The 17,616-nt window shown below is 41.6% G+C and overlaps 1 protein-coding gene across 4 annotated transcripts in view; it reads left to right on the top strand.

Moving 5' to 3' along the window:
- Positions 1–17,616, top strand: part of c2cd2l (c2cd2 like) — a 47,666-nt gene that overhangs the window by 17,251 nt on the left and 12,799 nt on the right. For all 4 annotated transcript variants that reach the window (XM_021619001.2, XM_021619003.2, XM_021619004.2 and 1 more), the window contains exons 3-6: positions 15,471–15,566; positions 15,717–15,836; positions 16,334–16,441; positions 17,316–17,429. In XM_021619001.2, the coding sequence (XP_021474676.2) occupies positions 15,471–15,566; positions 15,717–15,836; positions 16,334–16,441; positions 17,316–17,429 (438 nt within the window). The remainder of the gene's footprint in view (positions 1–15,470; positions 15,567–15,716; positions 15,837–16,333; positions 16,442–17,315; positions 17,430–17,616) is intronic.

Below are 17,616 nucleotides of genomic sequence, written 5' to 3'. Positions count from 1 at the left end.
ATTGTCATTCGTGTTAATTGGTTCTGCAAACACAATTCCACAGTGCCATTTTAGTCCGATTACCACTGGTGTGCTGCTGATGGAGACGGATCACAGGAGTGCATATGCCTATGTGAATGGGAGAAAGACTGGAGAGGAGGAATGCAGACGTGTGTGTGTGTGTGTGTGTGTGTGTCCGGTTAAATGATGATGATCAACAGGGTAAACTAAGAAGCTTTCCCGTCTCTCTCGCGCTCTGTAATCCAGGGATTTGGCATAAGGCCTCAGCACAGCTGGTTACGTGTGACTCGGATGTCAACAGAAGGACGTCCTCTGGGAGGACGCACACACACACAATTACACATGGTGCTGTGTAATTACAATTATAATCACCTCTATTGACTAGTACTGTACAAAAACATAAGTACACGCCTCTGGCTAATGTACCAACACATGCTCCTATCCACATGGTGGGTAGCCCATATGATGGCGGATCATATAGATTTTAATTTAAAACACAACGCACATCAGACAGACACAGCTCTTACCGGCGGACTCATTCCACAGCGTAATGCTCCAGACTAATGCACACAGAGAGAGAGCAGATGCTTACAAACACTAACATAGTGGCTCCAGCTTCACTTATACATGAGAATGCTAAAGCAATTAAGCACACACAAACACACACTGACCTCTTTGATACTGCGTACGTAGAAAATACACATATACAGTACTCTCCTCCGATGGATGCACATGAGGGTCCTCTCTTCTGATGTAGTTGTTTACTAGTGTGTGATGCAACAGCTTCACGGCTTCCACCTTGGGAGAGAATTTTGGAAGTCCTTTGATGAGAGATTGAGGAGCTGTGGCATTGTCTGTGTGATGTTACTCAGCCAGAGGTTAAGGCCTATGAGTAGAAGAAGTGTTATTGCCGGGTTCCGAAACATTTAGTGACATGTTGACAAACAAAATGGTGACGTCATTTGAATAGTAAGAACGAGTATAAAATAGTAACCCTATTTGAAGAAAGACTTGAGTTTTATATAGCAAGGCTTTATGCTGAGCAGGGCCAAGAAGGTACTCGGAGCAAGCTGGTGTGACACTGCTGTAGGAGAAGGCTTGGTTGGCATCTGCATCATCAGTAATGTCATCCCATTGTCTGAGTGGTCTCTACACTACAGGTGGTGGGTCAGTTTGGGAGGAGCAGGTTACAGCCTCACTGTGTGCATCACTGTGCATCTGGAGGAAAGGAAACAAGACTGTCTGCTGATGGGTGGCTGGGGGGGGGATCTGCAATTATAAATAGCCTGATGATTATCTCAAGACCAAGGTTCTCTCTCTCTTTCTGTGACCGGGGCTTTGTTGGACAACAAATGGCGTCCTTCAAAAAGCTTCCTTCAAAAACATTTATCTTCATGTTCCAACACCAGTAGATGGTTTTGTGTGGGAAATCTGGGAATCCTCTCTGATTTAATGCTGCACAAAAATATAACTTAATTTAACATGTAAAACACGCAGTATGAGTCATGGGTAGTAGCGTATCCATTGAAACATGTGATTTGTCGACTGCAGTATGCCATGTGGGCAATTCCACTCCAGCGGGAGCGGGAAATATGTTGTTGTATGCCAGATTGTGTTTCCATCGCAGTCATTTAGCTTTGGCGCTGCACCTCAGCAAAAATCATTATGCCATCACAAAAAATATAGAGCATGAAGAAATATGTCTGCCTAGGTGCATTTTTTAAAGATGCTAGAACAGTCCATATTTAAATTTACTCTGCAAACAAAACGAGTAATGAATAGAAAAATCTAACAACCCCATAGTAGAATAATTTAGTGCTTTCACAAAGTATTCATACCCCTTGACATACAGTGGGGCAAAAAAGTATTTAGTCAGCCACCAATTGTGCAAGTTATCCCACTTAAAAAGATGAGAGGCCTGTAATTTTCATCATAGGTACACTTCAACTATGACAGACAAAATGAGGGAAAAAAATCCAGAAAATCACATTGTAGGATTTTTAATGAATTTATTTGCAAATGATGGTGGAAAATAAGTATTTGGGCAATAACAAAAGTTTCTCAATAATAGGGCACTGTGGCGTTGAACGCTGAACTGTAGTTAAAGAACAGCATTCTCACGAAGGTGTTCCTTTTGTCCAAGTGGGAAAGGGAAGTGTGGAATGCAATAGCGATTGCGTCATCTGTGTATCTATTGGGGCGATATGCAAATTGTAGTAGTTACAGGTTGTTTGGGATGATGGTGCTGATGTGAGCCATGACCAGCCTTTCAAAGTATTTCATGGCTACAGATGTGAGTGCTACAGGGCGAGGTTGAAAATGTCAGTGACACCACTTTCCATCTGGTCAGCGCATTCTCTAAGTACGCATCCTGGTATTCCGTCTTGTGAATGTTAACCTGTTTTTAAATGTCTTTCTTCGGCTATGGAGAGTGTGATCACACAGTCATCTGGAACAGCCGGTGCTCTCACACATGGTTCAGTGTTGCTTGCCTCAAAGTGATCATAGAAGGCATTTAGCTCATCTGGTAGGCTTGTGTCATTGGGCATCTTGTGGTTGGGTTTCCCTTTGTATTCCGTGATAGAGCCGGAGTAGTAGGATTCAATCTTAATCCTGTATTGATGCTTTGCTGGTTTGATGGTCCATCGGAGGGCGTAGCAGGATTTCTTATAAGTGTCTGCCAGGTTCTTTATACCATGACTGTGGAACAAGCCAACATATCCATTAACTTCAATAATCACCAATTTACATGTTACCTCATTATCCTTAATTAATTAACAGTTATAGAACTTTGCCAAATAATATCAAACGTCATGACTATCAATTACTTCTAGAAATTCACATGATCAACAGTGGTGGGAACCCTTTCATAAAAAGGGGCTGAATGTGCCATCACTTCCTTTACAACACCCAGGATGAGACGAAGCAAATGGAATGCACATCAAGCTAAGTACACGGCTCAGGTTCTGAAAACAAATGCAGTTAGCTAACAGACATTCAAATACAGAAAGAGCACAACATAACGACTCTTAACAATATAAGGGGATCATTTTAACAATGGACCAGAGATCACTAAAATGTGGTGTTTGTTTGTTTGTTTGTTTATGTTACAGCTTGCTGTGTGCCCACTGTTTTGTCTTCCCCCGGCTCCCAACACCTCCCTCATATGGCACTCTGTTGCACATTACACACACCGTTGCTCAATAAACAAATAAATAGTAACTTGTAATTCGTGAAAATCTCAAATAGATGGTGACGGAAATGAGAACCGTCACAGGGTGTGAATACTTTCTGAAGGCACTGTAGTTACCCAGAGACCCGTGGGACTTAGGACAGTGACGCAAACACAAAGTAACACCCTGGACATCCTCAGGAAGGATCTCGCTCTATAAATTCCCCCTGTAGAGACTCCCACTCTCTCAAGAACAAAGCTGTAACTGTGACTGTCACTTCTCCCACATGAGGAGTAGGCCAATCTTTAATGACTCGGTTGTTCAACCATATAGCATCAGGTGCGGTAAAGAATGGATTTTAGATGATTTAAATAAGAAAAGTTTCATTGTAATGACTCAGGATATATGAATGTAGTCTCATTGTATTACACAAATGACTGAGGATGATAGTATTGACCTTTTCAATGTTTTTTTGTGCACAGTGTTGGGATTCAAAGTGATTGATAATAGTGGGGGAAAAGTACAGTAGATGCTGCTCTACACTAGCTTAACGTCATGGTGAGGGTAAATATTTGTCATGCCATGTTTTGGATTTATTGAAATTATATGGTCATAGCTATTATTGAAGGCAAAGTGAAATCCGAGAGCTATGCAAAGTTATATAAACTGGAGGGTCGAGTCACTGTCTAATCAAAATGGCAACGGATGTTGCCTCATGACTCAAACTGAGTTATTCTGCTGCTCAATGATCGCTACATATTTCTGTCTGAGACTGTCGTCATTGAAGTCGTTTGTGGTGATGTCAAAATGAGGGGCGTTGTACAAAACAAAGTCCTCAGCGATTGGCTCGTCTAACCAATCGAGTAATAAAAATAATGACATATACATACAGTGCCTTGCGAAAGTATTCGGCCCCCTTGAACTTTGCGACCTTTTGCCACATTTCAGGCTTCAAACATAAAGATATAAAACTGTATTTTTTTGTGAAGAATCAACAACAAGTGGGACACAATCATGAAGTGGAACGACATTTATTGAATATTTCAAACTTTTTTTAACAAATCAAAAACTGAAAAATTGGGCGTGCAGAACTATTCAGCCCCGTTAAGTTTATACTTTGTAGCGCCACCTTTTGCTGCGATTACAGCTGTAAGTCGCTTGGGGTATGTCTCTATCAGTTTTGCACATCGAGAGACTGAAATTCTTTCCCATTCCTCCTTGCAAAACAGCTCGAGCTCAGTGAGGTTGGATGGAGAGCATTTGTGAACAGCAGTTTTCAGTTCTTTCCACAGATTCTCGATTGGATTCAGGTCTGGACTTTGACTTGGCCATTCTAACACCTGGATATGTTTATTTTTGAACCATTCCATTGTAGATTTTGCTTTATGTTTTGGATCATTGTCTTGTTGGAAGACAAATCTCCGTCCCAGTCTCAGGTCTTTTGCAGCATCCATCAGGTTTTCTTCCAGAATGGTCCTGTATTTGGCTCCATCCATCTTCCCATCAATTTTAACCATCTTCCCTGTCCCTGCTGAAGAAAAGCAGGCCCAAACCATGATGCTGCCACCACCATGTTTGACAGTGGGGATGGTGTGTTCAGCTGTGTTGCTTTTACGCCAAACATAACGTTTTGCATTGTTGCCAAAAAGTTCAATTTTGGTTTCATCTGACCAGAGCACCTTCTTCCACATGTTTGGTGTGTCTCCCAGGTGGCTTGTGGCAAACTTTAAACAACACTTTTTATGGATATCTTTAAGAAATGGCTTTCTTCTTGCCACTCTTCCATAAAGGCCAGATTTGTGCAATATACGACTGATTGTTGTCCTATGGACAGAGTCTCCCACCTCAGCTGTAGATCTCTGCAGTTCATCCAGAGTGATCATGGGCCTCTTGGCTGCATCTCTGATCAGTCTTCTCCTTGTATGAGCTGAAAGTTTAGAGGGACGGCCAGGTCTTGGTAGATTTGCAGTGGTCTGATACTCCTTCCATTTCAATATTATCGCTTGCACAGTGCTCCTTGGGATGTTTAAAGCTTGGAAAATCTTTTTGTATCCAAATCCGGCTTTAAACTTCTTCACAACAGTATCTCGGACCTGCCTGGTGTGTTCCTTGTTCTTCATGATGCTCTCTGCGCTTTTAACGGACCTCTGAGACTATCACAGTGCAGGTGCATTTATACGGAGACTTGATTACACACAGGTGGATTGTATTTATCATCATTAGTCATTTAGGTCAACATTGGATCATTCAGAGATCCTCACTGAACTTCTGGAGAGAGTTTGCTGCACTGAAAGTAAAGGGGCTGAATAATTTTGCACGCCCAATTTTTCAGTTTTTGATTTGTTAAAAAAGTTTGAAATATCCAATAAATGTCGTTCCACTTCATGATTGTGTCCCACTTGTTGATTCTTCACAAAAAAAATACAATTTTATATCTTTATGTTTGAAGCCTGAAATGTGGCAAAAGGTCGCAAAGTTCAAGGGGGCCGAATACTTTCGCAAGGCACTGTATTTACAACTGTAACAATGATAAATGTCCATTGGAGGGTGTGCGCAGGGTATATGTCCATACAAGGTGCAGCAGGAGGGGTAGGTAGCTGCCTAGTATTCAGCAGCCTGATGGTCTGGGGGTAGAAGCTATTGGCCAGTCTGACAGTTTTTGCCATGATGATTATTATTATTATTATTATTATTTTTTACCTTTTATTATTTATTTATGATGCTCATATACTGTATGCGTCTGAGTGATAGAAGCGGGAAGAACAGGCTGTGGCTCGGGTACTTTATGCTCTTTTTGGCCTTCCTGTAACACTAGTGATGTCGGTGTCCTGAAGGGCAGGCGGTGTGCACCAAATGTTGCGTTCGGCTGAGCGTACCACCCTCTGTAGAGCCTTGCGGTCAGCAGCGATGGAGTTGCTGTACCAGGCTGTCATGATGGTGCTCCTGTAGAACACTGTCGGCTCTCGTGACAGGCCAAATTTCTACAACTTCCTGAGGTTGAGGAGTTGCTGTTGGGCCTTCTTCACCAAGACGCACCCTTGTGGGGTCCCCGTGTTGAGGATCGGTGTTGAGGAGGTAATGTTGCCTACCATCACCACCTGGGGATGACCCATCAGGAAGTCCAGGACTTAGTGGCATAGGGAGGAGTTCAGTTCCAGGGCCGTGAACTTTGTTGTTAGCTTAGAGGGCACTATGGTATTGAAGGCTGAGCTGTAATCAAACAACGTCCTCACATATGCATTCATTTTGTCCAGGTGGGTGAGGGCAGTGCAATGGCAATTGCGTTGTGGATATGTTGGTGTGGTAAGCAAATTGGAGAGGGTTGAGTGTGTTGGGGAGGGAAGAGGTGATGTGGTCTTTTACTAACCTCTCAAAGCACTACATGATGAAGGGAGTGCTACCGGTCGGTAGTCAATTCAGTTCAGTAACTTTACCTTTCTTGGGCACGGAGAATGATAGTGGACATCATGAAGTAGGTGAGGATAACGGCCTGAGATTGAAAATGTTCAAGAACAAAACAGCCAGCCGGTCTGCAAATGCTATGAGGGGTGCGGCTACGGATGCCGTCTGGGCCGGCAGCCTTGCGAGGGTCAACACGCTTGAATGACTTACATACAGTGGGGAGAACAAGTATTTGATACACTGCCGATTCTGCAGGTTTTCCTACTTACAAAGCATGTAGAGGTCTGTCATTTTTATCATAGGTACACTTCAACTGTGAGAGACAGAATCTGAAACAAAAATCCAGAAAATCACAACTAAGGAGTGGCTCCGTAAGAAGCATCTCAAGGTCCTGGAGTGGCCTAGCCAGTCTCCAGACCTGAACCCAATAGAAAGTCTTTGGAGGGAGCTGAAAGCCCGTATTGCCCAGCAACAGCCCCGAAACCTGAAGGATCTGGAGAAGGTCTGTATGGAGGAGTGGGCCAAAATCCCTGCTGCAGTGTGTGCAAACCTGGTCAAGAACTACAGGAAACGTATGATCTCTGTAATTGCAAACAAAGGTTTCTATACCAAATATAAAGTTATGCTTTTCTGATGTATCAAATACTTATGTCATGCAATAAAATGCTAATTAATTACTTAAAAATCATACAATGTGATTTTCTGAATTTTTGTTTTAGATTCCGTCTATCTATTCCGTGTACCTATAATAAAAATTACAGACCTCTACATGCTTTGTAAGTAAGAAACACTGCCGATTTTGCAGGTTATCAAATACTTGTTCTCCCCACTGTATGTCCTCTGCGGAGACCATAAGCACGTAGCCCTTGTTATCCTATGGGGCTCTCCTCTGCAGCTCAGAGGTTTTACGCTCGAAGCGTGAAAACAAAAGGTGTTTAGCTCGTCCGGTAGGATGCGACGTGACTGGCTTTCTTTTTGTAATCTGTGATCTTTAGAAGCCACACACGCCTCATGTCCTACCCGCTGAATTCCTCCTCCACTTTATCCCTATACCTGTGTCTTGCAATCTTGAGCATTCTGCGTAGGTCGTATTTGTACTGTTTAACCATCGAGTTCTCCCTGGTCACCTTGACGTGTTTATAAGCAGCATCTCTCTACTTCAGTTTCCTGACAAGGCTGCAATCAATCTAAGGTTTTTAATTCAGTAAGTTTTGAAAGACACCATCGGTATCACATCATCTATGTATGTATTGATGAATCCGGTGGTTCAGTCAGTGTATACCACAGGCCACAATAATCATCCTGATCAACTCTATGCGAAGGAGATGTGTCGCGTTGCATGAGGAAAATGGTGGTCACCCCAGATACCGACTGGTTTTCTGATCCACGCCCCTACCTTTTATTAAGGTATCTGTGACCAAAAGCATATGCATATGTGAAATGTTTTTTTTTTTTTTACATTGAATAAAAGCAGAGACACAGAGCTACAAAATGGTATGCCATACACTGCAGTTGAGGAACAACGGGAAAGTAATCCTGCTTTGAAAGTTTATAAACTTGTAACTTCACTTTTGAGAAAATGGCCTTTGAGTGTTTTGGTACCTATTGGAGAGCTCTTCTTTGTCTACACCCATTCAGCATTGTTCACACCCTCTTAATCTTTAGCACCACCCTTCTCTTTAAGGGTTGATTGAGTGTTCTGTTCTGTCCTAACAACAACAGTCAGGCACTCAAGCTAACTGGCTAGCGTAAGAGAACCATTCACTGACCATTTTACTCGCCCTAGCAGAGATGTTTAGGCTGTTTTTATGTTATCCAGAGCATTGGTGAGTGCAACTGTGCTGCTGGCAACAATTTACGCTTTTTTGCCAACGTTGACTGACAACGGGTGTTGAGCATTTGTAAATTCGTCAGTTATTCTGCGCTCTGGCACACTCAAACAAGAGTGCTCTGAGATCGGCGTAGATAGCCAGAGTGAATTTACCAGCTACGTCTATCAACAGTTGTCACAGTGATATTCTATTTAAATGGTTACTCTTTTGTTAAGACATGTAGCTACCTATCTAGGTAAACAATGAACCATAATCCTAACTCATGACAATACTACCCTGCATTTATCTACAGGTAGCTAACCAACCAGGTTAACTAGCTGACATTAGGCTATAACTAGCAAAGCAAATGGCTCTGAGATACAAATAGTAAGATCAGACATATAACGTTAGCTAGCTAGCTAACAGTACACTAACTTGAAATGAAAACAACTTTGTCAAAATTAGAAATGTGTAATGTCTAAAAATGTAGCTATCTTACACGTATACATCATGGATGGACTCCTCTCCCTGTCACAGATGCCATGGTTGCCCTTAGATTGAAGATGTAATCCGGAGACAGGGGTTTTCTCCATCTCCTTAGCTATCATACTCTAATTTCACTGATTTCAAAACTTGGTCTTCCAGAAAGAGAGGACCTGCATAAGTGTTGGAGAGCAACACTTATGCAGTTCTACTAAGTGATGATTTAAAAAAAAGCTGCATTAGACAGGATTACCTACACATACTGACTAGCTCAAATAGACAGACGCGTTCTATATGGCAGACCAATCCGAACTCATCTCTCGGCATGTCCAGCCCACTCATTATCTCAGACAATCATGGCTGGCAGGGAAGGTTGCTGTCTTTTTTTCTGTGGCTAAACCAACTAGGCTTGTAATTTAACAATTGTATTCATATTTATAGATGGCATACAAGTCTGTTGAAAGTGTGCTCCAGAAGGCATTTCTGCCAAAAACGCATTTTGATAATAAAAAAAGTTTACGTTCAAATGGCTCACCTGCAACATACGCCTAGTTTCCTAAAACGAGTCACATATCTTTATTCGCAGTCATGTGAAGTCCAGAGATTAGGGCCTAATGAATTTATTTAAATGGACTGTTTTCCTTATTATGAACTGTAATTCAGTAAAATCTTTGAAATTATTGCATGTTGCATTTTATATATATTTTTTCCTATCAAATAAATGTGAAAGTATAAAATATTGAATGAATAAACAAAAGGCACCTGATGGACTATCAGACCATGAGAAAAAGGATTCTCTGGTCTAATGAAACCGAGATTGAACTCTTTGGCCTGAATGACAAGCGTCACGTCCGGAGAAACCAGGCACCGCTCATCACTTTTTGAATACTTTTTGAATACCACATCTGGAGACAATGTGACTTTTGGTTCATGAGAAGATTTTAAAGTATTTTCTGCGACCAAATTTGAATGCAGCATCTATTGAAGACATTAAACTGTTGTAATGAGTAAATACAAAATCTGGAGTGAATCTGACATGTTTCATGAGAATAAGATGATTGCAGATGATCTTTGAGCATTAGTGTTACACATGCAAAGAATGAGTTGTTAATAGTTTCCTTGTTTTTTGAAATATCAAAACGTCCAGGGACGTCCATGATAGCGATGACAAACTTGATAGGCCACTGTGGAGTGGATTTACAGTAGCTTAAATGGACATGTAAAATCAGAATACTTTTTTTTTACTCCGGCATCTTTTGACCAATTGCTTAGCTTTTCTCAAACTAAGTATACCTTTTACAGCAGTTCAGGGTCACACAGAGTGTTTCTTGGAAGTCTTAAACAAAACTACGTTGAAACAAAAGTTGACACCTCACACATGGTTATGGGCTTAAAAAAGGAAGACCATGTACCATGTTAGATATAGAAATAAATTACATCCAAATATTACACTTAATATACATCACAGAAGACTGAAATATAACAAAACCCTTTGACTTAGAAACACCAGATTTTCGGCAGGTTTTTAGAAGTAATGTTTATTAATTATAGGGCTTTTTGATATAATGATTAATAATAAAAAAAATATGAATAACATTCCACCCATCTACTGGTGGCCATCTTTGAATACATCAACATTATTTTCTCAAACTCTTTAGGGACTCCCATATGTCTTTCAGCTTCATTAAGTAGTACCCACAAAACACCAGTCTCAACATCAACAGTGAAGAGGTGACTCCGGGATGCTGGCAGAGTTCCTCTGTCCAGTGTTCTTTTGCCCATCTTAATATTTTATGTTTATTGGCCAGTCTGGGATATGGCTTTTTCTTTGCAACTCTGTCTAAAAGGCCAGCATCCCGGAGTCGCCTCTTCACTGTTGACATTGAGACTGATGTTTTGCGGGTACTATTTAATGAAGCTGCCAGTTGAGGACTTGTGTGGCGTTTGTTTCTCAAACTAGACACTCTAATATACTTGTCGTCTTGCTCAGTTTTGTACCAGGGCCTCCCACTCCTTTTTCTATTCTGGTTAGAGCCAGTTTCCACTGTTCTGTGAAGGGAGGCCCTTAAATACACAGCGTTGTACGAGATCTTCAGTTTCTTGGCAATTTCTCGCATGGAATAGCCTTCATTTCTCAGAACGAGAATAGACTGACGAGTTTCAGAAGAAAGTACTTTGTTTCTGGCCATTTTGAGCCTGTAATCAAACCCACAAATGCTGATGCTCCAGATACTCAACTAGTCTAAAGAAGGCCAGTTTTTTGCTTCTTTAATCAGAACAACAGTTTTCAGCTGTGCTAACATAATTGCAAAAGGGTTTTCTAATGATCAATTAGCCTTTTAAAAGATGAACTTGGATTGGCTAACACAATGTGTAATTGGAACACAGGAGTGATGGTTGCTGATAATGGGCCTCTGTACGCCTATGTAGATATTCCATAACAAATCATCCGTTTCCAGCTACAATAGTCATTTACAATGTTAAATGTCTACACTGTATTTCTGACCAATGTGATGTTATTTTAATGGACATTTTTTTAAAAATTTCTTTCAAAAACAAGGACATTTTTAAGTGACCCCAAACTTTTGGATGTTTTTCAAAGGTTTTCAGAAAGGAAAATCTATCCTGATGGACCTTATGGGTCCTCATGCAAATTTGATCAGCATGAGGAAAGACACCTACGTACAAAGTTTAAATTTTGTAGGTCAAACGAGGTGGCGGATATGAGGGTTTAAGTGAGACTGCTTGTAACTGCGCCACCTGTAGGCCAATCAGTGACATTCTTTTTGACAAAGTTTCTCGTGACCTTTAGTTTCTATGTCCCTGGCCATTCCCAGCCCTAGTCAGTGTCATCGCCTTGACCCCAATTATTATTAAATTTTTTCAGCTTCATTTACCTGGTCCTCCATCAGTGCGATCAATGGGAATATGACAATGATTATGGGCCTTTGACAATCCATTTCTTTGAGTACCAGCAGGGTCTGCTGGAACATTAAACCTTTCCCAAACCCTGTGGGAAGAATCCTGACAATGTCTTCTCCTCGAAGGAAGGTCTTCAACACTGAAAACTGTTCTTCTTTCAGAGCATGTATCTCCTCCAGTCTTTGTAAAATTGCTTCGATAGCAACACATTTTTTCTCCAGTAGCCGCCGCCATTGTTGTTTGCTTAACTTCCACGCATGTTGATAAAGTCATCAAGTAGGCCTGCTCTGGCCCAACCCATCGGTTTCTGTGACCAGTCAGACAGTCTAGAATGTGTTCACATTTTAGAAGGGGTCGGGAAGGGTGTCACATCCAGACTCATATCGGAGAAGAAACATTTGGGGGGAGTGGCTGGGCATTTGGCAGGAGAAATGTGGCCAGGCAAAAACTGAGGTACACAGTAGGTTAGAATGATTGAGCTGACAGTACCTTGTTTCTCCCTTCCATGCACCTCATGCTGCATCTATTTTTGTCTCCAGCCATTTACAATGCCTTGCGAAAGTATTCGGCCCCCTTAAACTTTGCGACCTTTTGCCACATTTCAGGCTTCAAACATAAAGATATAAAACTGTATTTTTTTTGTGAAGAATCAACAACAAGTGGGACACAATCATGAAGTGGAACGACATTTATTGGATATTTCAAACTTTTTTAACAAATCAAAAACTGAAAAATTGGGCGTGCAAAATTATTCAGCCCCTTTACTTTCAGTGCAGCAAACTCTCTCCAGAAGTTCAGTGAGGATCTCTGAATGATCCAATGTTGACCTAAATGACTAATGAGGATAAATACAATCCACCTGTGTGTAATCAAGTCTCCGTATAAATGCACCTGCACTGTGATAGTCTCAGAGGTCCATTAAAAGCGCAGAGAGCATCATGAAGAACAAGGAACACACCAGGCAGGTCCGAGATACTGTTGTGAAGAAGTTTAAAGCCGGATTTGGATACAAAAATATTTCCCAAGCTTTAAACATCCCAAGGAGCACTGTGCAAGCGATAATATTGAAATGGAAGGAGTATCAGACCACTGCAAATCTACCAAGACCTGGCCGTCCCTCTAAACTTTCAGCTCATACAAGGAGAAGACTGATCAGAGATGCAGCCAAGAGGCCCATGATCACTCTGGATGAACTGCAGAGATCTACAGCTGAGGTGGGAGACTCTGTCCATAGGACAACAATCAGTTGTATATTGCACAAATCTGGCCTTTATGGAAGAGTGGCAAGAGGAAAGCCATTTCTTAAAGATATCCATAAAAAGTGTTGTTTAAAGTTTGCCACAAGCCACCTGGGAGACACACCAAACATGTGGAAGAAGGTGCTCTGGTCAGATGAAACCAAAATTGAACTTTTTGGCAACAATGCAAAACGTTATGTTTGGCGTAAAAGCAACACAGCTGAACACACCATCCCCACTGTCAAACATGGTGGTGGCAGCATTATGGTTTGGGCCTGCTTTTCTTCAGCAGGGACAGGGAAGATGGTTAAAATTGATGGGAAGATGGATGGAGCCAAATACAGGACCATTCTGGAAGAAAACCTGATGGAGTCTGCAAAAGACCTGAGACTGGGATGGAGATTTGTCTTCCAACAGGACAATGATCCAAAACATAAAGCAAAATCTACAATGGAATGGTTCAAAAATAAACATATCCAGGTGTTAGAATGGCCAAGTCAAAGTCCAGACCTGAATCCAATCGAGAATCTGTGGAAAGAACTGAAAACTGCTGTTCACAAATGCTCTCCATCCAACCTCACTGAGCTCGAGCTGTTTTGCAAGGAGGAATGGGAAAAAATGTCAGTCTCTCGATGTGCAAAACTGATAGACATACCCCAAGCGACTTACAGCTGTAATCGCAGCAAAAGGTGGCGCTACAAAGTATTAACTTAAGGGGGCTGAATAATTTTGCACGCCCACTTTTCAGTTTTTGATTTGTTAAAGTTTGAAATATCCAATAAATGTCGTTCCACTTCATGATTGTGTCCCACTTGTTGTTGATTCTTCACAAAAAATACAGTTTTATATCTTTATGTTTGAAGCCTGAAATGTGGCAAAAGGTCGCAAAGTTCAAGGGGGCCGAATACTTTTGCAAGGCACTGTATGTTGGCACAATATCTCCTTCCGAACCTCTCTCACCACACATGCATAAACATGCACACAAGCACATGTGTACTTACAGACACACACACAACCTGGCCGCGTCACACCAGCCACCTCTTGCTTCCCTGCAGTTCCATTTGATGGCGATTTCAGTAAGACGATGAGCAACACATGCTCTGACAATAGGGGATTTGTTTCCCCCTCCCAGCTCTCTCCTCCTAAGCCAGTTAAAGGTACCCATTGAAACGTAACTTCTAATCCTCTGTCACCGGTACACAGAGATTCACAAAGGGGTCTCCAATCTCATGTCATATTGTTGGGGCGGCAGGTAGCATAGTGGTGGGCCAGTGACCGAAAGGTTGCTGGATCGAATCCCTGAGCTGACAAGGTAAACATCTGTCATTCTGCCCCTAAACAAGGCAGTTAACCCATTGTTCCCTGTTAGGCCATCATTTGAAATAAGAATTTGTTCTTAACTGACTTGCCTAATTAAATAAAGGTTAAATAAATAAAAAATTGAAATATCAGACCTCTGCTCTGAATCTAGTTGACTGGGTTATGTATTACAAATTGGCAAAATATCTAGCAGAATTTGATCAACACGAACTGACAACTCTCCGACTGTGGGATTTGGTTTTCATCATGGAGACCAGAGACTAGGATGCGATTGTTGCTGTCAACCACGTGCACCTGGTCTGAGACGATGGCACTGGCCCTGCCCACAACACAACAGGGAAATGAACATGTGAATGTATCATGGCAGTTCATTAAAATAAGCCTTTTCAATGAGCGTGCCATGGCAGCCGGGCTACTGGAGCATTCAGAGCATATGTTTCATCTCCTTGCCAATTCCTATGCACTTGCCAACAGCACAGAGAATCTAACTGTATTTTCATTTTTACTGAAGTGACTGCAGTCTTTGCTCTGTCATTCTCACATGGAACAGATGGTGGTAGCAGACAGACAGACGTATGGGAGAACCTGTGTAGTATTATGCCACAGAATGGATTCAATGGGGACATGAAGTCATGGGTCTTGAACTAATGTACTATGACAGAGAATGTGTCCCTATCCTTACAATAAATATATTCTGTTGGTATTGCAAGGAAGCATTTGCATTTTTCACATACAAGCAATGGATTTGTGTCAGCCACATGCTTTGCATAGGCATTGTATCTCTCTGTATCGGGTGGTACGAAGTGCTGGGAGTTGTTTAATTGATGGGAAGCATGTGCAATTTGTTTCAAGAGGAGTGTTACTAGAGGTACTTTTCACTGCAGGAAAAGCTCAGAATCTGATGTATTTGCATTTCAATGAAGTCAAGTCATAGTGAGGTCTCTTAGCAGCTGTTGGAGTTTAAGCCTGAGCAGGCAAGGCCATGCAAGGCCAACTCTATTATAATCTGTATCATTGCTACAAAAATCTGCTTAAATACTTCCTCCTTGTGTGTTTAAGCCCTCTAGATTAGACTGATGTACAATGTCTGATGTTTTTGCTTTTTGCTCTCTCTTCCTCAGAGCTCCATCCAGATCACCTTTGACAACAGTCTCCAGCTCCCTGCCTCTGCTATTGTAGATAGTGTGACCTGCACAGACCAATCACCTACCACTATGGTGAGTATCAACTAAACATGCATGCCTTTTCTAGAGGTTAACATGATATAGAACCCATGATGTGTTATTTTTTATCATGACAAGACTTCTCATAGATCCATTTCTTCTAGTACATTATAGATTCTAATGGTGGTCTCTTCCCTGCTCCAGGTCTTACAGTGTAAGTGTGCGGTTGACACTGTAACGTTCCCTGTGACTGTCACCCAGCAGTCACCTGCAGCTGTTTCCATGGATACCTACCAGATCACCATAAAGCCAATGCTGGCCCAGGTATGACACATCACCATGGTTTTGCATTTGTACGTTTGCATGTGTGTGCCTCTCAAAAAAAGTTAACCCTGTTGAGCTTTCACTTCATTGAATTGCCCTCAAATGGAATGGTGTACCTGCGTTGGATGAAACCTCATAGGCTTACGTATGCATATGTAAAATCACTTTCATTAAAATGAACTCTCCCACGCTTCATGACTATTCCATTGAGTTGAGCTATACTAAGTAGGGATAGTTCTGTCAAATTACAAAATGACATATCACAAAATGATAATATAGATACCATTGACTTGCATTGGAGTTGTGCCACAAATGCTAAAATGTTAGCATTTGAAACAGTGGCCAAGTAAACACAACCAAAGCATGGATTGCTGTCATACCTTATCCATAGACTGCTTTCAGTGTAAAGAAAGCAATTTGTCCTTTTGTAATTGGGTGAACTATCCCTTTAAACCAGCTTGCCTGTAACATGCCTGTCCCCCTCTCCCCCCAATCAGTTGGTGGTGCGTCTGGAGGAAGTAGAAGAAGAGGGTCTGCTGGTGTCCTGGACTTTCTCCCAGCAGCCGATCTCCCTCACCGTGGCCCCACGCAGGATCCAGAGAGAGGTGAGAAACAGTCACACTAAAGGTCCATTTATATCTTGCCAAGTCTAAAGAATGAAGTACCGTCGCTTATATGTGAATTAAATTCGGAGCATGTTGGGAATGTGTTGGAGGCCGTTGGTTGAAAATTTCCCCCTTATGGAGAATCTCATGGTCTCATCGGTTTGGCCTCCTATGACACTAGCAAATTACGATGGTCCTATTTTTATTCTTTATTTATTTTACCTTTATTTAACTAGGCAAGTCAGTTAAGAACAAATTCTTATTTTCAATGACGGCCTAGGAACAGTGGGTTAACTGCCTTGTTCAGGGGCAGAATGACAGATTTGTACCTTGTCAGCTCGGGGATTCGATCTTGCAACCTTTCGGTTACTAGTCCAACGCTCTAACCTGCCGCCCAATAAATAATATAATACTCGTAGGAAAGGTTTTCATCTTTAGCTCACAATCTGTCGATACTATACTATTAGAAAGGTAAATTTTTTTAATTATTTTTTAAATCTTGTGCATATTGTTTTGTATTGCAAGGTATTACTACTGCACTGTTGGAGCTAGAAACACAAGCCTTTCGCTGCACCTGCGATAACATCTGCAAATCAGTATACATAACCAATAAACTTTGATTTGATTGGAACCCTCTATGGAAAAGGTTCTACATGGAACCCAAAAGCAAAAGGGTTCTCCCGGGAACCAAAAAGGGTTATTCAAAAGGTTCTCCTATGGGGACAGCCAAAGAACCCTTTTAGGTTCTAGATGCCACTTTTTTTTTCAGTCCAGGTCACCATACACCTAATCTGTTTATTATCTAATATATTTTAGTCTGTTTGGTGTACTTCTTGGTGGCAGGTAGCTTACTTTAGTGGTGTTTTGTGCTCAGGAGAGTGATGCAGAGATAGACCCGGACATGATTCGGGAGCTGGTGAAGGATACTCTGTTCAGCACACAGCCAGCCATGATTCTCAACCTCAGGGCCTGTGTGTCCAGCACTATGGTAAGAACATTGCACTACAACTACGCTGCAAGTGTTTTCCTTCCATTAGAGTTGTTTTTAGCCTGCTACATCAGACTAGAAGCATCAAAACTGAGGCAGAAATCAAAAGCAGCGAGAGCTCACATCACTGACTTGATGCTTCTACATACGGAATAGCGTGTCTCATTGAAACGCACCCAATGTAGTC

The sequence above is a fragment of the Oncorhynchus mykiss genome, chromosome 10 (genome assembly GCF_013265735.2).
Source record: "Oncorhynchus mykiss isolate Arlee chromosome 10, USDA_OmykA_1.1, whole genome shotgun sequence".
Classification (NCBI taxonomy): domain Eukaryota; kingdom Metazoa; phylum Chordata; class Actinopteri; order Salmoniformes; family Salmonidae; genus Oncorhynchus; species Oncorhynchus mykiss.
This window is presented reverse-complemented; position numbering and strand designations above follow the sequence as displayed.